Source organism: Nannospalax galili, unplaced genomic scaffold, assembly GCF_000622305.1.
Source record: "Nannospalax galili isolate Female #2095 unplaced genomic scaffold, S.galili_v1.0 scaffold604, whole genome shotgun sequence".
In the NCBI taxonomy this organism is placed as follows: domain Eukaryota; kingdom Metazoa; phylum Chordata; class Mammalia; order Rodentia; family Spalacidae; genus Nannospalax; species Nannospalax galili.
Window position 1 is genome coordinate 930,842 of NW_008350472.1, and position 25,267 is coordinate 956,108.

At 41.3% G+C, this 25,267-nt stretch overlaps 1 protein-coding gene across 2 annotated transcripts in view; it reads right to left on the reverse strand.

The window, feature by feature from the left end:
- The window catches only part of Rgs7 (regulator of G protein signaling 7), a 228,618-nt gene that overhangs the window by 39,566 nt on the left and 163,785 nt on the right, over positions 1-25,267 (reverse strand). For both annotated transcript variants that reach the window (XM_008847790.1, XM_008847789.3), the window contains exon 8: positions 5,109-5,183. In XM_008847790.1, the coding sequence (XP_008846012.1) occupies positions 5,109-5,183 (75 nt within the window). The remainder of the gene's footprint in view (positions 1-5,108; positions 5,184-25,267) is intronic.

Here is a 25,267-nt window from a genome sequence, read left to right on the forward strand (position 1 = left end):
CCCCCCCCATCTCGTGTGTGACTTCATACCTGTTTGGAGCATCTGGTCTTGGACACGCGTTGTCCCTCATCGTAACAAAGACTTCAGTTTTCTCACATGACGATCTGAGGGATTTCAAAAATGGTAATTATCGGCAATAAGTTCTTAAAATTATTTATTTTTAATATTTTAATTATAATTATTTAGTGTGTCTGTGTGTGTGTATGTGTGTGTTTGTGTGTAGGGGAACATGACCCAGCATACATGTGGTGGTCAAAGAACAACTTTTGAGAGCCAGTTCTCTCTCACAATATAGGTCCTGCAGCTTAAACTCAGGGTATCAGTTTTGCTGGCAGATGTCTCAACCCACTGAGCCATCTTGTCCGACCTGTCCTGATGGAGGCAATTTTGGGGGGATGGGTTGTTGATTTTTTGATTGTTTTTTGAAACAAGGTCTCCCTATAGCCCCAGCTGGTCTGGAACTTGTTATGTAGACAATTTTAAAAAATATTTATTATCTTTATTTTATGTGCATGAGTATATTGTCTGCATGTGTATAAGTGCACTGTGCTGTGCAATGCCCACAGAGGTCAGAAGAGGATGTTGGAGCCTCTGGAACTGGAGTTAATGGATTTCTATTAGCCACCATGTGGGTGATGGGACTCAAACCTGGGCCCTCTGCAAAAGCAGTTAGTGCTCTTAACTGCTGAGCCATCTCTCCAGCCCAGACAATTTTTAAGGAATACTGTATGCCTGGTGTTGATTGATCGGACAGCAAAAATTTTCTGCAGTTTCAGGAACCTAGATAAGCCTAGGTTCTCTAAAGAATCAGAACTAGTTTGTGTGTATATATAGGAGGGATTGATTTTAAGGTATTGTGTTCCATGTTTATAGAGTCCTTGGAGTAACTATCTCAGTTGATAGAGGCTTGCAGGCCACAGCAGTGACTGGGCAGCCTGGCAGTGCAGATTCCAAGGCAGTCTAGAGACAGAATTCCTTCCTACACAGAGAGACCAGTCTTTCTTCTGTCTAGACTTTCGACTCTCTGGATGAGGCCTACCTACGTTATGGAGAGCAATTGGGTTCATTCAAAGTTTACCAACTAAGTGTCTTATTCACAATGATGACTAACCAAACACCCAGACACCATGACCAATGAAGTTGACATATGAAATTAATCATTACAGCCTGTATCATTCTAAATGACAGAAGCTGGAGTCCTAGAACACAGGACTGAGAAAAATGGCAAAGCATGTACATGTGTGTAACTGAACTTTGTAACATTCCCTTTATGAGTTGTTATAGAATAAGCTGTGTTTCCCTAAATTAATATGTTGAAGCCCTAGTCTCTAGTGGAATGGCATTTGGAGACAGGACCTGTGAGAAGTGTAAAAGTTAAGGAGGGAGCTGGAGAGATGGCTCAGTAGTTAGGAGTAGTGAGCACACTTTTACCGAAGACCTGAGTTCTATTCCCAGTACCTTAGATTGGGCAGCTCACAACCAGATGATCAGATGTTTTCTTCTGGCCTTCATGGGCACCTTGACTCACAAGCATATACCCACATACTCACACCTACACATATACATGATTAAAAATAAAATAAATCTTAAGAAAATTGAAAAGTTAAGAACATAAAGATATGAGATCCTAATCTGATAGAAAGGGTGTCCTCATGAAAAGAGAAAGGGAAATAGCCTCTCTTCTCTTGTCTTCTCTTCTCTTCTATTCTCTTCCTCTCTCTCTCTCTCTCTCTCTCTCTCTCTCTCTCTCTCCTTCCTCCCCAGAAGAAAGAAGAAATGCCATTGGGAAAGCACTCAACTGGAAGCCCAAGATAGCCCTTACCAGTCAATAAATGTGCCAGTTTCTTCACTTTGCCCTTTCAGTTTCCAAAACTATAAGCCACTAGCTTCCTGTTACCTATACCACCCAGTCTGTGGTGTTCTTTATGGCAGACTGAGCAAATTAATACATAGATACATAATTATGTATATGTTCAGACATTGCCTATCCATTAAACCGAGTACTCTTATTTAACCACGGGTTGTGAGAGCAAGACCCTGCTTGTTCCATGTTCTAAGGAAAAGCTGAAGGCCCATACTGGTCAGGTGTTTAAGAAAACTCACTTTTCCTCATTGAAAAGATCCTGCCTGTTCCTAACCAAATATGAACTAATACATAAGTGGCAATAATTCTTTAAGACAGATCAGTTTGAGGCTTGAGTTCCACGGTTTTTGTGTAAAATAACACTTCTGACCATGGGAAGCTGCCTTGATCACAAAGGAAGAAAAGCAGTCGTTTCTACTTGCAGAAAATGAGGGCATGCCCGCTCCCTGCGGCTGGATTTGTCAGACCTCTTGTTTTTCCCTGGTGTGTTTAGTGACATACGGCCCTGCAGTGTGGATTTGCAATGGTACAGTTATTGATTCCTCAAAATCAGGCAGCATGCCACATGAACAGCTGGTGTTCATTGATCCTCTACTCTTACAGCACTTTCCTGCACAATCTCTCATGGTTTTTTTTTTTTTCCTCCATTAAATGAGGGCTGATGGCATGTGAAGAGCTTGCCATTAACAAATGCTTTCTAAGCTCTTAGGAAAGATGCCAGGGGAGGCCCAGGTAAGACGTCAATACCCAGTGTAGGGCCCAGAAGAGGGTGAATGATCACTTTAACACATTCAAGCCCCATCTTGTTTCCCCATCTGCTTTCTCTTCCTGGTGGGAGCGTATCCACATTGTTATCACTCAAGAAACACAGCTCACCAGAGGGGTTTGAAGACCAACTCTTCCTAACTCAGAAGATGGGAGGGGGGCACACTGACGTTTTTGAAGAGTTGATTGCCTTTTGAATCTTGTTCAGCTGAGCTAATGGCTGAGCTAAGGGTGTGCTGTGAGCAGAGGAAGGGGGTGGAGGAGCTGGGCTTGCTGTTGGCTGGCTTTGCCTCTTTTTCTCAGAGAATTCCTAGAGGCAAAATGTTTGAGCATCACATCTAAATGGGTTTTTAGGGCTCTTTCACATGTCTTTCTCATCCTAACATCAAGGATAGCTATCCCCAAAGAAAGAAAAGGTACTAGGGCCATATTGGGACCTTTGAACAGATGGATGAAAAAGACAACATGAAATAAGGGCAAAGTAGGCCCCAAACATCGTCTTAGGTTTGTTCATTCCTGCACAACACATACACTTAGGAAGAATGCTAGAATCGTGTGAGAAGAAAGTCAGGAAAGGAGGATCTAAAAGTCATGGACTGTTTTCTGCCAGGGACACAGCTTCTGGGCTGCTCTTCATGTGACTAGTCAGAAATTGATGTGTCAAATGTTTTGTATACAATGAGTAAGAATTTCTTCTTCATTGTGACTAGAAATGGAGCTCAGTCAGTGGAGTCCTTGCCTAGTATCCCAGCACCATCATAAAATCCAGTGTGTTGAAACACATCTGCAGTCCTAGAATCAGGAGGTAGAGGCCAGTTAGAGAATCAGAAGTTCAAGGTCATACTCTGCTACACAGTGAGTTAGAGACCAGTCTGTGACACAGGAGGCCCTGTCAAAACAAAGCAGCAAAGCACACAGACTCTTCCTTCCCTAGTAGATTTCAAGTGCCACTAGCTGGTCAGCTGAAGTGGTACTTTGTGAGCCCCTCCACTTTCCATGTTGGAAATTGGACTGGCTTGATCTTGGGTAGGTCTTTGCACACAGTCACAGCAGTTGTGAGCTCATCTGTGCACTGGCCCTGTCCTGTCTGGAAAACACTGTTTCCCAGCAGTCCCTCATAGCCTCTGGCTCTTGCTTTCTTTTTGTCTTCTTTTCCATGATGGTTCCCTGAGCCTGGAAGGGAGGGGGTGTTATACAGGGCCCCATTTAGTGATGAGCACTCCACACTCTCTTATTCTTCACAATCTGACCATTGTCGGTCTGTCTAAGGGGTTAGAAGGAAAGGAATGGGAGTGTATTTGAGCTAAACTTTATATATATATATATGAAATTCTCAAACAATAATTTTTTTATCTTGGAAAAGTACAACTTCACTTCAAATGTCTCATGGTTATTTTTTTAAGAGAAAGAAAAGAAAAGAAGGAGAAAAAAATCAGAAAGAAAAACCAGAATTTCTTCTTTATATCTGTGGCACTTTAAACAATGCATAAGCCCAGTGCTATGTGACTTAACACAGCTGTTTAACATGTCACTGAATTCAAGACAGCTTTCCCCCTAGGCATTCTCTTGTAGCAAACAGAGATGTGTTGCCTTCACCTATGATTGTGTCACAAATGTTAATGTTAGGAGAGTCCTCATACTAAGTTTTAGATCTCCCTTTTCCCTCAGAATTTTCTCTAACACCACCATCCTTTCTAACTGATAACTCCTTTCCCCAGACATCTCCATCTCCTGCTCCTGTCTACTGGGCTACAAGGGCATACCTATCCTGTGATGGAGAATGAAATATATAGCCCAGCTCCTCTCTTGCCTCCTGTCGCTGTCCCCCCGCACCATTCTTCTGTCTTGCAATTTGTTGGAGAACAATGTCTTCCAAGCAAAACAGCAGCCACTTGTATCAGATCAGCTGTACCTGCTTGCAAGAAACCATTACCATTGGGTCTACCAAATGCTGATGTTCATTCACTCAGAGAAGGAGGGCGTAGGGTGGGTCATGGGACCCTCACTCAAGAATCCCTCCTCCGAGTCATTTTAAGCAATTATGTCCCAGTTGCACATGGACTCAGGGTATAGGCAGAAGCTACAGTATATAGACTGAGGAAGGTTAACTGAAGAAGGCTGGAGAACTCCATCTACACAGCGACGGAGAGGCCATCGTTCATGCTGGACTGTCCAGCACAGCTGCTTTGGGGTCCCCCACAGTCCTGTAAATAGTTTCTCTCTCATGCTTTATAAGCAAGCCCACCAGACTCATTCATTCCCTGGGTTGAACTCTGGTGGAACTACTTTGGTTTGTAGTTGGGGCCTATTAAGGAGGGATTCAGAGTCAATGGGTGCTGCTTACATCACTCCAGGGAAGGAATTCTCACACCAGAACCCCAGGGTGGAACTGGTTTATGATACAGGAAGGAAGCTATTTCAAGATGCATGTCCTGAAAACAAGCCTTTCACCCAGACCTTGGGACACTTTTCCATTTACCTTGCGTGTTTTGTGTGGATTTCTCATTCTGGATGACTTCTTAATGTCCACTTCTGTAGTATTTACACATCCAGGCTGGAAGTGAAAAAAATGACAGAAGGAGTTTAAGGCTGGAATATTCCAACAGCATAATCATTAATGAATTGCTCTTCAGAGCGCGAGTAACGCCGCGATGACTAGGTCCCCTGCAGCACTTTCTAGAAGGCTGGGGCCATGTTCAACAGTAGCAGCCAGTAAGAAAATACACTGCCTGCCATCTTCTTGGTGCACAAAAGCCTCTAGAGCCATTCTCAAACAAATTCCAGACACATTAGGCAAAAAGAACTTGGGTTTGGCTTGGGAAACAGGATGTTTTCATTCACAGCAGCAAACTGAGCAGTCAGAGTAAAACTGTCCGGGGAAGAATGTGGAGATCCTGTCCTGATGTCTGCACATGGCATCCCATAGGGCACACCTGTCCTCTTGATAGAATGTGATGCTGCTTTTAAATGACTGCTGTTTCCCCGGGTAGCAAATCTAAAATGGCATTCAGTTGAGACAGGAAATCCCAGAGTAAATTGTTTTTATAGTGATTAGGAAATCTGGTGCCTGGGAGCATTTGTTTTCCACAAACAGAAAATATGCCATGGAGTAAATGCAGAAAGAAAGAAAAAACCTGGTAGTTGATATTCTATACTCTTTCCTGTAACGTTCCTGACTTTCTTCACACTTTTCCTCAGGCACCTGAATTTGGAAGAGTGTGGGCTGCTGGCTGCTAGCTTCCACATAGTTCTGAAGTCTCATTTTGCCAGAATTATTGTTTGGTTGCCCAGAAGCAAATAGATGTGGACTTCCTTTGTATTTTCAGATGAGAGGGGAGGTGGGAGGGAAGAACAGAGGAGAGAAGAAAGAGGAGACAGGGGAGAGAGAGAGTCAAGAAGGCTCTCGAAAAACCAACCTAAGCAATAGCAGGCATAGGGGCTGGGGAACACAAATAAGCCAAAGGAATACAGAAATGCACAGAATCTTAGATCTGGCAAAGGTCAGAAGTTATGGAGTGTATTTCCACGCCTTCAAGTTCTGTGTACAGGGTAGAGGGAAAACCACCAGGTTGTATATCTATGACCAAATATTCAGTTCTTTCTCCTCACAGATTGTTTGAGATTCCCACGAAGGTGGATCCAGGGACACTGAGTATAAAGTTAGGACAAAGTGAGAAAAGACTGAGCCTCTCCACCACCATTGGGGGGCAGCAAGGACTCACCTACTAAAGGGCCGTAGGTCATTTTCTGTAGAGTCCCCTCCCAATAATCAGGCACTGTGACAAAGTTCACCACAACGCAAAATGCATAAAGAGATGAAAAAGCAAAGCATTTCTTTTTTCCCATAAAAAGTACATTAAACTAAATATGCAAACATATCCACATACAATACCAGATGCATTGAATAAACTATACATTTTGTTTGCCTATCTACTTTAGAGTAAAAAAGCCATTTTAGGTGCCGGTGAGATGGCCCGATAGGTAAAAGCTCATGCCACCAAGCCTGATGATATGATTTCCATCCCCAGACCCCACATTGAGGAAAAAAAGAATTGACTCACACAAGTTGTTCTCTGATCTCCACATGTGTGCTTTGGCATGCACTTCTACACATGTGGATGCATGCACACACATACAGAGTAAATAAATAAAAACATAAATAAATATTAAAAATGAACAAGTTTCTCATCTCTATCACCTTTCCAGTGCAGGAAGAACAAGTACCAGCTGAGTGAGATTAATTAACAGAATGAAAATACACTTAAGCTGTCCCCACCACCAGGATGATCAGTATCCAAGATTCTAATCTAATCTTTCTATGGTTTGTGTAAGCATTAACCCCTTTTATTTTAAAGGCTTTGAGCCAATAACTACATGGATGAATCCACTTATAACGTCAAAGCCCTTATGATCTAGTCAGATCCCAAAGACCCCACATTTGACCACTGCTTCATTAAGGACCAAGCTTTCAACATACAAGACTTGGCAGGGGGTAAGGGGGGTGACATTTAAGATCCAAACCGTAATATGCATGTAAGAGGTCTTCATAGCGAATGAGATGAATTTATGGGACAAATTACTGTAGGCTAAATACTCTGAAAGCCAAATAAACATTTACTCCTCGCTAGTTAAAAATCAAAGGTGTTTGTAAAATGACGACAATCAGTGCAGCATTCCAGCTGCGGCAGTGCTGGGATCCAGTGGAGGGAGGGGTACATCCACCATCCATGTCACAGTGCTCCTGCTACATATTCTTACCATGTATTTTCTTTAAAATTATAATAAAAATAATAAAAATTTTGTAAACATTCTTTTTTTAAATGTGTATGAATGTATTGCCTGCATGTATGTGAGTACACCGTGTTGTGCAATGCCGTGGAGGTAAGAGGAGAGCTTCGGATTCCCCTGGAACTGGAGTTAAGGACGGTTCATAGCTGCCATGTGGGTGCTGGGAATTGAACCTGGGTCCTATGCAGGAGCAGTCAGTGCTCTTAACTGCTGAGCCATCTCTCCAGCCCCAAAGCAGACCATTTTCTAAAATAAAAGGCCCATTGAGTTTAATGTGCAGAGTTCACAGTCGTTTATCTAGATGTAACCAAGATGTCTCAGAAATATTAAAGCATTATGTTTTCACTTCTCATTCAATTTCTATTACCCTGTAGCCATCTTTTCCCTAAGCTGAGCTACTAGAGAAGATGTGGTACCAAAATTCTTTAACTGTCTATTGGTATATCAATATTGATACATCAAGAGCCAACATAGCCTCAGAGGTTACAGAGATTTTTCTCTTTATGCTATGGGCTGAGGATAACAATATAAGCTGTCCAGTAAAAGAAAGGCATGACTTTTTCTTCCCAGGGGACAAACCCTAAGAGTCCGAAATATAGACTAGCCAGAAAGGTATGGGGTTCATGTGAGAAAGCTTCTTCTGTACCCCTAGCAGAAACCTTACAAGGGATCATTGACAACATGAATATTTAACATTACATGGGCTTTATTAAGGAGATAGTATTCTGGGCTGGAAAGATAGCTCCATGGTTAAGAGTGTGCTCTGCTTTTGGAGAAAATTCAAGTTCTGTTCTCAGCACCCATATTTGTCAGGGAGCTCACAATCACCTGTAATTCCAGTCCCAGGGGACCCAATGCCTCTGACCTCCACAGGCACCTGTACCCATAAACACACACACACACACACACACACACACACAGAGAGAGACAGAGACAGAGAGACAGAGAGAGACAGAGAGAGACAGAGAGACAGAGACAGACAGAGAGAGAAAGAGAGAGAATTAAAAATTAAATAAATAAAAGAAAAAAGGAATCTAAGGCCATGTTTCTTGAGGCTTATATGCAGCAGGCAAGGCATGCAGCTTTTTGTTTTTGCAGATCTCCACATTAAAAGGTACAGAGGTGCTAAGGTTAGTAGGTGAACAGGAACTTGAGTTTGAAACAAAGGCCATAACATGCATGGATTGCATACATGGAACTAATGTCTGGAGGACAAACTCCATTAGAGAGGACCGGGTGGTGATGAGCACAGATGGATGGTCACACTGTGAAATCTGTCCAAAGCAGGAACAACAAGTTCCCAGAAGGTGCTCTGTGTTACCTGGCCCCATTCCCCAGTGCATTAGATCATAGAGATAAAACCTCTGTACCCCAAACTCCTCTCCAAAAAAAAAAAAAAAAAACAGTCTTGAATGACAGCAGAAAACTCTAGATGTGATCATCTACCGAAAAAAAAAAGGCTGCTAGCCAAACCTGCAGTTTAAATCATGGCAGCACAGAGGCCATGCACATTTAAACTCTTCTTCAAATAGGCTTCTGAAGAAAATAGAGCAATTATAGAAAATAGAGATGCTATTCTCTATCCACATGTGAAGAGCCTGAAATTAATTGAACTCTACAATGCCTCCCATAGAAAGCCAGGAATCTAAGTCAATTTGACTTCATAGCAAGTAGGATAATTAACAAATGGCCTCAGAAATTGTGTCAGCCATCAAAGACATGAAGTGGAAATCGCTTTTCTCCCATAGGCACATATTTGACTGCCAGTCCAAAAGAGAATTAAAATTTTCATCTTCAAGTTTCAAAGATTATGACCTCTTAAATTTGATTAATGAACCATTAACAGACATCTAAAATTTCTACTTGAGTCAATTTCTAACACCACTAACCAACACATCCATAAAGCAGTGTTGACTGTAAAAGCAAACATTATTAGAGACTAAATTTCCAAGTGTTTTATGACCTAGGCATTCCAAGGGAATGAAATTTGTCTGCACAGAATTTATCATGAATGGCTAAATGGTTAAAAAATAAACAGACAAACAAACTTGGGATGTGGGTCTCAGTGGTTCCTGCAATTTCTACCTGCCCCCCGCCCTACACATTCAAGTTGATAAAGGTGAAAGTATTTCTTACAAGGTTGTCTAGGACTCTTTGGAATAGTTAAAACCAGGACCTAGTGTTGATCACCCTGAGTAATTGCTTTCAAAAGTCAGGCACTATGGTGAATAATATATGACAATCGGCTTTTTTTTTTAACATTCTTTTATTTAGTCGGTAATATTTCCTGCATTCAATAAGCACAAGGTATGATAATGAACTGTGAGACACAGACATGAAAGTATGATCAGCTCCCCAGTAACCTCCTCATAGAGTCGGAGTGACAGAATCATCACAATTTAGAAGCATAATGTCTATGTAGAAGTTGACATGGGGTATTTTACAGCAGACTAGTTCAGGCACCCATTCTTATGAGCTTTGAGTAAGTTCTCAATAGGGTGTGTGAGCACACACACACAAACACACACATGCACACATGAGGGGTGGAGAGAGAAGAAGGGGGGAGGAAGAGAGAGAGAATTTATTCTGTAAGTAGATGTAGGTGTGTGGTTAGTTCTCACTTTATAGCCCTCACAACAGCAAGGAAGTAGTTCCTTCCCCACTAGCCCTGTGATTTCTCAATTCATACAAAATGACTGCTGAGCTTATAGCCAACTCGTTCTTCAATTTCTGCTGATTGCCATTACATTAACTGTGTTTCAGTCAAACACAGCCTCCTTGTCCTTCAAGAACTACATAATTTAATTTTTCTGTGGATGTGCAGCCATCCTTGCGACCCCAAGATTTCTTCACTTTCATCACATTCCTCAGGGATCCCACCTACTTATGGCCTCTTCGGCCTCTTAGTCTCTGGCTCCCTCTCACTCAACATTACCATCAAGTTCCAGACATGAAATTCACCCCATCATCAGTTTCCACATACAACTTTTCCTCAAAAGAGTATGATTTGGAGCTGGGGAGATGATCCAGTGAGAAAGAGCACTGTGCAAGCATGAGAACCTGAGTTCAAATCCTCAACACCAGGAGTAGAGAGATGGCTCAGCAGTGAAGGGCATTTACTGCTCATCCAGAGAACCTGAGTTCATTTCCCAGCACCACACTGGGGTGCTCATAGCCACTTTTAACTCCAGCTCCAGGGAATCCAACACTCTCTTCTGGCCTCCATGGGCATCAGTATACATTCAAACACACACAGACACACAGACACACACCCCCTCCACACAAACAAATAAAAATAAGCTTTCAATTCCTCAGCAGTAATCCCAGCACTGTGAGGTACCAGATGCAGGAGGATCACTGGGGCTTGCTCTCTACAAGCTCAACTCTAGGTTCAGTAACAGACCTTGTCTCAAAGGAATAAGGCCGAGTGTGACAAACCAGGACACTTTATATTGTCCTCTGGCTTCTGAACGCACACACACACACACACACACACACACACACACACACACGCGCGCGCGCGCGCACACACACACAAATCAGGGTGCATATACAAGGACACAAACACTATACTCGCACTTAAATAAACACCAAACAAATAAGAAAAACCTTGTGATTACCTTCTTGAAGCATATCTACTAAGTGCCAGTAGCTGGCACTAGAGCCACATGATGCATTATCCTTAAGATGGTTTTCTGAAGAACAGATATATTTCTAAATAACATACAAACAATATTACCATTACTAAGAAGGCATTCCGTGAAAATGTTCAAATACGTACTATTTTCTTGAAATAGTGTTAAGTGTCTAGTACTGTTGGATTTGAGGAACAGTGACACATTACTCACATTGGCCTAGAATAGAATTCCAAAGTATGCCTAATGATGCAAGGGCAAACTTATTTCAGACAGAACTCAGTTATGTTGTAACATTGCTGTAATGTTATTTATTAGAAGGCAGAAATTAATATTGCATAACCCATTCTAAGGAGCAAATGAAAATATCTCTTAGGAATAGTACCTCTGCTGTGGTTGTATGTCTTTTGGGGGCATAAATAGAAGATGGAATTCTTGGTTCCATTGCTGATATTTTATTTAAGAGGATGTAAATATCATTTAGTTCCTTTTGTGGTAAAATTTATCTACACACACACACACACACTTTCCTACTATTCTGCAAAAGATACTACCAAAAGAATAAGACAAGCCACATATTGAGAAAAATTGTAAAATATTCTATCTGATAAAGACTGTTAATCAAAATATGTAAATATTCTTAAAATACCATTAAAAACAATGTAATGCAATTAAACACAGAGAGAAGATATTGACAAGTACCTCATTAAAAAAGGATATGGAGAAAAGGTAAACATAGGAAAAGTTGTTCAAGATACATGCCATTAGCTTAAATGAAATTAAAGCAGCAGGCAAATACCATGACACACTATCAGAGACACCAGATTCCAGAACACAGGCATCATCCAGTGTCAGCAGGGATGTGAACCTGGTGGGAACACAAAACCACACACCTCCTTCTAAAGACACTGTGCCAGTTTCCTATAAAACTAAACATACTGTGATCATATAATTGAGCAGCCACAAAATGATATATACCCAAATAACTTGAAAACTTGGATATTCCCACAGAAACCTATATATGGAAGTTTATAGCAGCTTTATATACAATTGCACAAACTTGGAAACACCAAGATGTCCTCAGTAGGAAATGGACAGATAAACTGTAGTATATCCAGACAATGGGATATTATTTGACATGGAAAAGAACTGAACTTTCAAACCACACACACACACACACACACACACACACACACACACACGACACTGAAGAGCCTTAGATGTGTATTCTTAAATTATAGAATGTAATCTGTGAAAGCTATATACTGTATGATTCTAAACACGTGGCATTCTGGAAAAGACAGAACAAAGAGATAGAGAAAAGATCAGTAGTTATGTAGGGTTTGGGAGGATGGAAGGCTGAATAAGCAAACATGAATTCTGGGGTTGTAAATACGGGCGATATGGTATGGTGAATGTGTCACTACATACCTGCCAAAGCCCATATATTATATTTTTCCAAGACTGAACCCAAATGTGAGCTGCGGATTTGGGTGATGATGATCAACACAGGCCCATTGACTGTAACAAACCTCCTCTCTGGTGGTAGAGGTGTGACATGGGGGAATGCTATACATCTACGGGGGCAGGAGTTGTAAAGGAACTGTATTTTCTGTTCAGTTTTGCTGTGAACCTGAAACTGCTCTAAAAAAGAAATTCTCTTCAACAACAGCAAAAAGAACTTTCAGCCTGGAGCATTTGGGAAGCTAAATCAGGAGGACTGAGAGTTCAGGAAAGCTTGGGCTACATAGAAAGACGCTGTGTATAAAACCAAGCCAAACCAAACTAAACACCTCATTTGGGAGTAGTCAATAACATCACTCTCCACATTTGGGCTTTTTGGAAACAAGGTCTTTCACTGAACCTGGAGCTCACCAATTTGGCTAAGTTTTTGGCTGCTGGGTCAGGAATCTGCCTGTCTCTACCTCACCAGTGCCAGGACTCTACACACACACCACCATGCCCACATTTTACATGGGTGCTGGGGATCGAACTCAATCTCATGTTTGTGCTGCAAACACTTTACTAAGTGGGACATCTCCACAACTCTTGCCTATGTGTAATGTTCAGTCTTCACATACTTAAAACACTCCCAGCTAGAATGACTCTGAAATAAAAAAGGCACCGCATAGAAGTAAAACTGACTTGGTTACTTTTAAAATAGGAGCTCCTCAAGTTGAAAACAAAGACCTGTAGGCAACTGTGTGCCAGTATTTCTTTTCTGTCCCACGTGGCCCAGATACGTGAGTTACCCATTACTCTCTCTGACTTTCTTTTTATACACAAGGCTAATGCTAACTTCTTTGTAGAAACATGCAAACATTTTCAAATGAGGGAGAAAAATGGTCCCCCCCCCCCAAATATGAGACTTAATGTGTGTGCTCCAATTTGCCCTGTAACTTGGACTGGCATAGCTAACTCCTAGCTGTCATTAGGTTGTGTTTAGAGGTACACTATCTGGTCTGTCTGTTTAATCAGTCACAGAATGAGGAGCAACCGCACAGGATTTTTGGATTTGGTCCATGGGCTTACTACTATCTAACATCATAATCCTTTCTTTTAAAATTTTATTTTTATTTTATGTGCATGAGTGTTATGCTTGCATGCATGTAAGTGCACCCATGTCGTGCAGTGCCCTTAGGGGACAGAAGAGGCCATCAGATCCCCTGGAACTACAGTTAGGGACAGTTATTAGCAGCTATATAGGTGCTGAGATTCAAAGCCTCAAAGCCTAGTCCTCTGCAAGAACAGCCCGTGCTCTTAACCACTGAGACAACTCTTCAGCCCCCTTAAACCCTTTTTTATAAACTTTAATCCTTAACATGCATGATGAATGTAGGGATTAAAAAATAAAATCTACACTGTCTCTTTGAGAACAACGAAAACTTGCGTGGTATAAAAGTGAAGTTCTAAGGAGGAGGGAAATTGGTGGAAATAATTTTTAATTTTGTAGATATGCTGTTCATATTGGATAATTTAACTAATATGCTGTAGGGGCTGAACAGAACCTAATGAGATTCTTTCTAGTATAAATTGCTCTCAGCATGTTCAAAAAGCTTACAATAAGAGTCATAATGAATAACCATGCAACAGCTAGGAAGCGGTAAGCTTGTGAAAATCATCATGTGCTAGAATTAACCTTGATTTACAATAGCAGCCTTGAAATCAATAACCTTCAATTACAGAGAGTACAAGAGGGCTCCAAATTGTATGTTCCCAAATGGAAAGGAGGTGTACCTCCTTGTCATGGCGTGTTTGGACTGCTGTGACAAAATGTCACAAACTGGATGGCTTATAAACAACAGAAGTGTGTTTCTTACAGTTCTGGTCAGCTTAGGGAGCCGCTTTGTGCTTCATAGAGTGGATCATACAGGAGGTCTCCCAGTGTAGATGAGGCTGGCCTCAAATCGATATCCTCCTGCCTCAGCCTCCTTAGTATTGATGCACCACCATACCCTGCTGAGGATGCCTTTTGTCTGCATGGTGGAGGGGAATGGGGTGTCTCTTGGACCCATTTATATGGGCAAAGTCCCCATGATCTGGTTACTTCCAAAGGACCCTACCTCCTAATAGGATAACCGTGGTGGTTAGAGATTCAACAGGTTAGAGATTCAACAGGGAGTGGGGCATACAAACATTCGGGCTGTAATGGTGCATTTATAAGACCTATAGAGAAAGTTGGCTGCAGTTTAGTAAGAACTCTATGAAAATCAACTCATTTCAAAAACTCATTCTGTTGCATTAAAGGTGATTTGCAAAAGGAGAAAATAATAATTTCCCTATTCATTAGCGATGTCTGAAAAGAACGTCGCAGGAAGTTCTTCTTCAAAAGTTATCGCTAAACGCTAAAGCTGTGTTTTGTTTTCACCATTGGGACAAAATCTAAAATCATCCCCAACACATCTCATGTGTGCACAGTCATACACAGATAATAAGACTTTCCCTCCATGACTCCCGGTCATCACTGAAAAGGGCAGTTTTCTGTTGTCCCTGAAACACCAATGTCCATGATGTCAGACAGCCCTGTTAATGCTTTCTGACTTATCACGTCATTTTAGGCTACTGCCTCTGTTTTATATTAATGTCTCTGTCTTCTCTACGTCAGTGGTCACTTTTCACTGTTCTTTGTGTCCTGGCTTCAAATTCCAACCACACTGTGTTGCCCTGAGCATCTCCACACACTTCTCTTCAAGCACAGGACAAAGGCTGGGATGCGAGGCCATGTGCCACACACAGGCCCCTGCTACCTCCCGGGTGTTCCCTTTCTTCTCTCACTGCTTGACCCTAGATTTATTGGAGTTTTGCTGCTTCTCACCATATCCGGCTCTTTCCCTTGTTTGAGCTGTTATCTCTTTCCCTAGGGATTCCCTCCTGGGTTCCTCGCCCTTTTGTCCTAGGTACATCACCTCATCAGGGTGTCATCGTCCTCTATTAGGCATATTGTGGATCGAAGATTAAAACCACCATCAAAAAATATTTGATTTGAGGTAGGAAATGGCACAGATAAACATAAAATAGCCCTCATATTGTATAGTACATTGATATTTTCCAAGTATTCCCATTGTCCAGTTTGATTTTCTTGACCATTCTACAAAGCATAGCCACTAGAAATCCAATTTCCCTGAAGCAAAATAGCAAAGATTCATACACTGGAAAGGGATGGGGATATTAGCTGCTAGCTAGAAACTAGCTCAGGCCTAGCTTCCAGTTATGATTTCCTCTGACAGCTGTTATCACAAAAAGCCATCGAACCCAAACCCAAATGCTTGCTCTACACTTAAAAAAAAAATTGTCCCATCTGTCATATACTTAAAGATGCAGAGAATTTCTTGAAACAATTCTTTAAAGGAATTTGCCACGTTTTTAGATGGTAAGAATGATATGCAGAAACACAGAGCAACATGACTACATACCTTTACATGTATGGGGGTGTTAACAGTATCAAATTTCTTGTTATGAATAAAGCGTGAAGAGTGGTCAGCTGTTTCTGTCATGCAGACTCTGCTAAGCACATGTTAGTTTATAGGACTTTCACTACTACGAGTATAATTTGACATAAAGAAAATAATTACATAGAAGCAGAAAGTAGAGTCTTCTGTGTTTTCAGATGATATCTGGCAGGATTTGAGTAAGTTAGGAGATTGGGAAGATGGCTGAATGGGTAAGAGTGCTCATTCTGCAAGCATGAGGACCTGAATTCGAATTCACAGCACCTATGTAAAAACTGGGGATGGCTTTTTGTGACTGTCACCCCAGCATTGGTAGGCAGAGACAGGCAGATCCCAAGAGCTCACTGGAAAGCCAGTCCAGGCAAAATGGCGAGCCTCTGGTTCAGTGAGAGACCCTGTCTCAAGACACTACTTTGGAGAACAACAGAGGAAGACACCTAATGTCTTGCTGTGGCCTCCAGATGTGCAGACAGGGTATGCATACTAGCATGCTCATGTGTCTGTACCACATACATACATCATACACACACATACAGCACATACCCACATGCACACACACACACATACACTACACACACCTACATGCACACACGTACACCACACACAATACATACATATCACATACCACACATATCACACACTCTTACACACACACACACACACACATACCACACATATACATATACACATACACACCACATATACAAAATAAGTTGAACTATACTGAATGATGGAAAAGCACCAAATAGATTTTAGCAATTTAGTCCAAATGTCAAATTTATTTCATTATAAATTGGATTTATTTTAACAAATACTTAAAATCCCCCAAATTCTATAATGATATATTAAAAACATATATTAAATATTATGAGATATTTTGATAGATATATGTAATATGTATTGTTTAAATCAGCTTAAACCTATCGATCTCATCAAACATGTGTATCATTTCTTTGCAAGAGTATTGGGGATCCTTTTCTGTAGCTTTCTGAAACAGATGATGCATAATTGTTGTCTATAGTCCCACACACAACACACAGCATGCACTCTCACACAGTCATATACATGCAGACACACACATGCACAGCAGAATCTTCTTCCTAAGGGAAATGCAGATCTTGTCATCAACCTTTCTCAGTTCCACACTCTGCAGACACCACTGTCTTCTGTGATGTTTAACAAATAAACAGCTGAAGAAACTAAAACCAAAGTGGGAGTACAGCCAGAGCTCAAAGCTCCATTCCCTTCAGAGTTTCTCATAGCAATTCAGAGATGCCCAGCTAGACAAATCAACATGTGTCTTTTTCTTTTCTTTTCTTTCTTTCTTTCTTTCTTTCTTTTTCTTTCTTTCTTTCTTTTCTTTCTTTCTTTTTTTCTTCTTTTGAAACAGGGTTTCACTATTTTTCCCTGGCTGGCCTGGAATTCCTCATGTAGACCAGGCTGGCCTAGAACTCAAGAGAGAACTCTGCCTGCATCTGCCTCCAGAGTTCTGAGATTCAAGGTTAAAAGATTCAAGGTGTGTGCTGACACACCTGGCTAAGCTTTGTGTTTGTTTTGTTTTGTATTGAATGCTCAGGTTTTTACTGGGATGATGTTCATGAATAAAGAAACAGCTAAGAAGAAATCTGGGGTGATCTAAGCAGCAAGGAGGATTTTTAAATATTAATTTAGATTAATTTAGATTGTTTTAAATTTTAATTTGTTTTTCTCAAGAAAATGATGTTCATTTGAAGAAGGTATCTGGTGTCAATGAAGAGAATACAGACTATCTTTCCTTTCTTTCTTCTTTTAAAAAAGTTACAATTTGTGTGTGAGGAGGAAAAAAACCAAAGAACTGGAAAACCAAACAAAAACCAAACAAAATCTGGCCCAAATCATAACTTCTCCCAATGAAATCAGAGTCATACTGGCTCTATCAGGCCATCAACATGGTGAGCTACTGTGTTTTCTCAGCCTTCCCTTCTGAGGCTATGTCCCTCCGCTGTGTGAGAGAATACCTTTTTAACTTCTAACTTTGATATGAGGTCAGAAATAATTGTAAAGTAGTTCAAAGGACTCCCAGAGTCTCTTTATCCCAGTTTTATAATTGTTCACATCTTTCCCCATGTACTCTATTTATATCGAAAAGATTATCTATAGATTCCTTTCTGCTAGCAATCAGAACTTTACTGCACATACACATATATAGATATATGCCACCCTCCCCACTCCTGCTTAGGCTACAGACTGCAGAATACCATTGGTGCCCAGGCACCACTGATACTCTCGTCTCCCTCCCTGGGAGTTAGTTGTTAATCTGTGACATACTCTGGACAAAGGACTTTTACCTTATCTTGCAACCAAAAGTTAACTTTATCTTATCCCATTCATAATGCAGTCAAACTCACTGAACCATGTGATACTCTTGTGACCTGGGCATATCACCTTAATCCCTCATGACCCTTCCTTCCCCTGGATCGAGACTACCCTAAGTATGACTATGCATATGTGCTGATTGTTCCTTGGAAACAATGAAGATATGAAGATTATCCCATTTGTGTAGTAAACAACAGATGGGATTCCATTGATAACATCTGTTTATGGTTGTGTGTATGTTGGTCTAAGTCAGGGGATCAGAAAGGGCAGAATTCTCTGATAAGGTAAGGGTCTGACTTTTATGTCCCCATTTCCTGATGGAGACACTTTTTCAGTACAACAGAGAGCTAGCCCTTGTTTGGGAGCACAGTTCTGAGAGAATTCTGAAGGAATAGTTTCTTAACAGTTGGAATCCACTCTTAGCTGAAACAGATGCTAAGAGTCATGCTGGTTTTATTAAGGCATAGCTGTAATGGGGCATCATATAGTAAATGCATTTAAGTTGCACTTTCTTTCCCTCCCATAGCCGCAACCACTATCCACATTCTCACTCTTGCAGAAACAGTGCAGGAACCAGGCATATCATCCTGAAAAGTTGCCAATCGGTAAGCTAGAGAGACACCAACTTAATAACAGGGAAGCAGCTTTTATTCTCAATCCACCCATGGCTCACATAAATAGCATCAGATATTACATAATAATAGGACGTTGTATCTAGAAATCTATTCAGTGATAGAAAGAGCACACAAGATAAAAGATGTAGCCAGGGAGAAAACGAAGAACAGTTTCACTCACAAAGGCTGATAGCCATGCTGTCAAAATATTTTTCAATCCAAAGGAGTAGATGGGAATAATAGGCAGAAGTCTTGTTCTTTTTTCACAAAAGAAAGATTTAAGTTTGTATTAACACATCTTTGGAGTTTCTCAAACAGCTAAAGGCATCAATAATAACACAGAACATCTACAGAGATGGTCCTAGGCCGATTCGCCCATTAGAGGCAGAAAAGCCTTGTCATTTCTGTCGTCTTCAACCTGGTTCATCTCACGGACGCCACAGAACTGACAACGCAAAGGTTATACACAGAACACCAGAGGAAATATGGGAGATGTTACAGTTCTGTCGCACTTTTAAATTTTGAATAAGCACTTGAAATTATGTGTCAATTGCACCTAAGGTACAGGATAAAAAGGATTGCTGGATTAAAACTTCCAGCAATCTGTAGAGTATTGCTTGCTATTTTAAGCCAAGAAGCAGACATGGATGCTTCTAAGAAATATTTAAACCTGTCACCCTTACATGTCACATATATTCTACATTATAACTATTTTCAACAGCTTAGCATGGCTGGTGATATTTTTCTGTGTCTCATAGATGTGACAGTGGGTAGCCACTGCCCTCCGCCTGCCTCAGGGAGTAAGGTAGTCATCCAGACACGGGAGACGATGTAACAGATGCAGAGTTCAATGGGTGATCTCACTAGAGTTCAATGATACAAAATAAAAACTAGTTGGTGTGCACAGAGACAGGCCTGGTGAGAGATCGAAGCCTGCATGAGCTTTTAGAGCAAACTGTTTAGTCATGATTACAGATTTGAGTCTTAGCCCTATAATAGCCAACTCAAGTGTCTTGAATTCTTTTGTTTGTAAATTAAGGAGCGCTGTTACTCGCCCTACAAGGACTCTGCAAAGAATGAGTGGCATAAAGAATGAAAAAGCTCTCATTGCTAGAAACTGCTAAGAGGCTTTAATGAATATTATTATTGCCAAGGATAGCAAGCCATAGGTGCTGCTGTTCTCTTATATTTTCATTAGGGAGAAAATCCAGGAGGCATGCATTTTGCACATGTTTCAGTTGCTTTAATGTCCTGGGAACAGGGGGATACACTGACCACCTGAGTGACCATGACAGATATCAATGGCCTTCAGGAGAGTTGACATAACTCCATTGACTCAGATCTTGGCGCTGACATCTTAGATGCTTTAAAAATCAGTCTTGTGACAAAAATATCTGTGTGCTTTTTACTACATTTATCTATTTATTTACTTATTTATTTTGAATGTATGTGTGTGGGGGCACATATATGCCATTGCATGTGTGTGGAGGTTGGCGGAAAACTTGTGTGACTAAGTCTTCTTCTATCATATGGTCCTGGGGGATTGAACGCATGGCAATAGGCTTGACAGCAAGTGCTTTTACCCATTGAGCCATCTTACCAGCTACTGTGGGTGCTTTTTAAACTCAGTATGTTTATTGTCATTCAAAAGAATGCTTGCAGGAGTAAAGAATAGAAGTTATTATCAATTAACTTATTAACTCAAAATATGTTCAATAAGTGTATGTGGCACTGGTCAAGACCCGAATACAAGGTGAGAGGCCAGTGAGGCATTCTGCCTTGTTTTAAGGAACGGTCACCACCTCTGCCTTCCAAGAATCATTTTTGTCTTGTGATTTCATCTTCATCTTGAGTGTTTGGTTTTCCCCATATTATGAAAGGAATTGTTGGTTCTGCTTAAAAGTTATGTTGAGTTAACATGGAGGATATGTAAATAACTCATCTCAGTTGCTGTGGGTAGTGAGAGGCTTTTTTTTTTTTATTTTTGGAAGAACTCCTCCACATTATTCTTATGGAATTTGGCAGAAAAATTAGCTGGCACAGCTGTGAGAAGTATACGCTCCCTCACTGACCCTTACCCTGCGGCTGAGAAAGTGGACATCACCACCTGCATTGGAATGGGTTGTGCTCTGGGGCAAAGATTCTATTCACGCTGAAATTAAAATTTTCTTTTACCCACTGAATTTTCAATTTCCCTGCATGGGGTGTAGCTCAGTGGTACACCACTTGCCTAGCATGTCCATGGCCCCTGTTTAGTATCCAGCACTGCAAATAAGTAAAGCACCTGTAATGGTTTGAATGAGGCTGTCCTCACAGGCTCCAAGTAGTGGACATTTTGTCCCCAGTTGCTGGCGCTGTTTGAGGAGGTCTTAGAAGGTGTGGCCTTGCTGAAGGAAGCATGTTTCTGGGGGTGGGCTTTGAGAGTTCTTAAACCATGACAAATTTCAAGTCGCCCTCTGCTTCCTGTGCCTGCTTGAAGATGTGAGCATTTAGCTTTCTGCTCTGCCCAGCCACCTCACCATGCCTCCCTGCCATGATGGACTCTAATCCCTCTGGAACCTGGGACTGTAAGTGCAAATAAACTCTTTTTTTTCCCTATAAGTTCTCTTGGTTAGTGTTTTATCACAGCAAAAGAAAAGTAACCAATGCAGCAACAAAAAAGTTATTTTCAAAATTTTTCCACTTACCCAAATTCTCTTGGGGGTAGTCATGATTCCTAATGACTTCATCCTGCTGATACCCACATTGTACCTGTGTTGGTTTGTGTCACCAATAGACCATGGCAGAAATTCATCATGCTGTCTGAGATTGGGCTATCACCAGATAAGTTTTCATAAAAGGGGGCATCTTTCTATTTGGGGGTGACATGGAGAAACTGCCTGCTGCCTTCTTACGGAGAGGTTCCTGTGATCAGCTTCTTGCCAGTCACCATGGAATAAAGATCATCAATCATTTCAGATGCCTACAGCCCTGGCCAGCAGCTTCACTGACACATCATAAAGGTCTTAAGCCAGAATCACCCAGGATACCACTCTCAGATTCTGCTTTTGAAAGCTGCACAAACAAAGCTAAATTGTTTGCTATTTTATGCACTAAATGTGGGGGTAATTTGTTATGAAGCAGTGAACAAGTAACATATTCCCTTAATATACCATGTCATTTACATCTTGGGACTTTTCTACACATCCTCGCCCTGTGTCTTCGTGTCTTTTTTCAAAGCGTTACTGCCAAGCTGGGGAAATGACTCAGTGGGTGTCTTAGTTAGTTTTCCTTTTTCTATGGTAAAATGCCCTAATAAAAGCAATTTGAAGAAGGAAAGGTTTATTTTGTATCACAGTTCAATGGCATAGTCATCATGGTGAAGAAATCAAGGCAGGTGGTACTTGAAGCTCCTTGTCACACTGCATCATATTTAAGAAAAGAATGATGAGCAGAGATGCTCAGTTCTCCTTTTTACTCAGTACAAAATGTTGTCCATGAAAGGGCATTTCTCACATTTAGAGTGGGTATCCCTACCTCAGTTAACCTAATCAAGATAATCTTTCAAAGGCAAGTCTAGAGGTTAACTTAATTTACTTAATCCCACGCAGATGTGCTGCATGCTTGTCTCCTAGGAGACTCCAGATCTTGTCAAATTGACAATCAATGCTAATCATCACAGTGGGTAAAGTGCTTGCAGCACACGCACGAAGACCCAAGTTCAGCTTTCTAGAACGTACTTCAAAACCAGGCAGAGTGGTATACCCCTAGAGCTGGGGGGCTCCTCACTGGCCAGCCAGTCTATCTGAAATGGCAAGAAGCAGATTCAGTGAGAGGCCCTGTCCCAAAAAATGAGAAGGCAGAGAACAGTGGAGGAAGACACTGAACTGGACAACAACCTCTGGTCTCTACACACGCAAGCATAGGTGAACACGCACGCACGCACGCGCCCACGCGCACACACACACACACACAAATGAATAAGTAAAATGCATGCAAAATTAAAGCATTACTGCTAAGCTAACTTTTCAGTGACCGCTTACTGCACAATGATTATGTACAAGGTAATGTCCTGGGCAGTCACTGCTATATGTCCTCAGGGTCCTAAGAGGTAGTTACTATTTTCCACATCTCAAATGGTAAATCCAAGACTTGGCAACATTTAGCAAAATGTCACGCAAGAAGGGAGTTGGTAATTGAGCCAAATCTTTTTAGCTACAGTTGCATCTACTGAACAGTATCCTATGTAAAATTGCCACAGCTGTGCTGCTTCCCCCCAAGTTTTCCTATTTGAGACAGGGAAAGGCTAAATGCAGCAAAGCTACCATGTGCAAGGCTTGTGTGGTGGGAGGAGTGGGTGTGGAAGGGGTCATTTTTATCCAGTCCATCACTTCAGCAATTAGCTCACGATAAAATGGTGTTCTCCACCTTTTCTCATCTTACATCTCTAGATTAATGAAATAAAGTAAATCTTGTATGGGGCTTTCCTGTTCCCTCCTTCTCCCTCTCTCCCTCTCTCCCCCTCCTCTTCCTCCTCTCCCAGGATCTTCCCGCTCCTTTTTCTCCTCTCCCCGGATCTTCCTCCTCCTCCTTCTCCTTCTTCTCCTCCTCTTCCTCCTCCTGTGGATCTGCTTCCTCCTCCTCTCCCTTCTTCGTGGTTAGGAGGTTTGAGCCAGAGGCTCACTATGTAGCACAGACTGGCCTCAAACTTGTGAACCTCCTGCCTCAGCTTCCCATGTACTAGGATAACAGCTGTGTGCCATCATACCTGACTGATTTCATCAAACTTCCCTTTCTTTCCTTTCTTTGCTTCTTTCTTTCCTTTATTCTCCCTCCCTCCTTTCTTCTCTTTCTCTCCCTCCCTCCCTCCCTTCCTCGCTCTCTTTCTCACTTTCTTTCTTTCTTTCTTTCTTTCTTTCTTTCTTTCTTTCTTTCTTTCTCCTTCCTTCTTTCTTTCTTTCTCCTTTCTTTTTCCTTCAGTCTCACTGAGCTGGTCTGGAAATTGCTATACAAACCAGGCTGGTCTTGATCTCGTAGAGATACACCTGCAGTTGCCTCCTGAGTACTGGGATTAAGGCATCACAAAACTTTTCTAAATCATGCAGGAGTATTAAAAAATCAGTATGCCATACTGCCATACAGTAAAGTTTTTGTTATAGATGCCTATGATAATTCTAATACACACCAATTTCATTTTCAAGTAAGTACATCTAAACCCCGAATCAATATAAACAAATATAACTGCTATCACATTGGAAAATGATACTTCAAGATCAAGTGAGATATATTTGTTCTGGGATTTCAAGGATTGTTTAATATTAAGAAATTCAGTTAACAGGATTCACTGCTGAATGAAATGAGCTTAAGACAAAGTAGAACAGATCTTTAAGAGGTGCACCTGTAGGGATTCTTACAGCATGTGATGGGTTTGTGCTAGAAAACGTTTACCATGAAAGAAAGCAGCAAACTGTGGAGCCTGATCATCTGAATTCACCACCAGCAGGCATTTCTACCCTTTGACATCACAACCATGTTTTCTACAGAGTTCATGCTCAAGAGACATGTACCTGAGTTGCCAAAAACACAACCTCCCCCTCATGCATGCAGGTGTACACTAGACAAATCTGAGCTGTGTTCTATGCTAGGAAACAGAGGATGAGTTCCTAACAGAGACCACAGATGGGGGCAAGGGCACCATGGGAAACTTCACATTCTGTGCCTGTTTTCAGTGTATTTTAATGTCTGATAAATCTAGACCCTAAAACCTCAATTTCCATATTTTTGAAATGAGGGTAAAGTTAATGCCAACTTGACAGTGTAATGCTAAATAGAACATTTAAAAGAGCCCAAGTTCCACACCGCTGCTGGCATGGTCAAGAAGGTGGCAAATGTGCTGAGTCAGAGCTTGGGATCCTGAGCCAGAATACCTGCCTTCAGGTATGTACCTACCCACTTAGCAGTGGACACCTTGTGCAGCTTATGTGCCCTGTGACTGAGACCACTTATCATAATGTCTCCTGCAGTGTCTGTAATGAACAAAGGATCTAATTCATATACAGTTCCAAGAACAGTGCTCTGTGCCTTGTGAATGCTCCTAGATGCTAGTAAACCAATTGTTATCACATCCAGCCCTCTTCTTCTCCAATATTGTGATGTTAGAGGCATTTGTTCCCTAGAGTCTCCTCTGCTATGTGTTTAGGGAGTGGCAGAGACCCCAAAACCCACTTTCCTCCCCCATAACCAAACAGCTAAGAATCAACCAAGCCCCAAAGGAAACCAATGATATGAATACCACGTTTCTCCAGCTCTAAGGCAAAC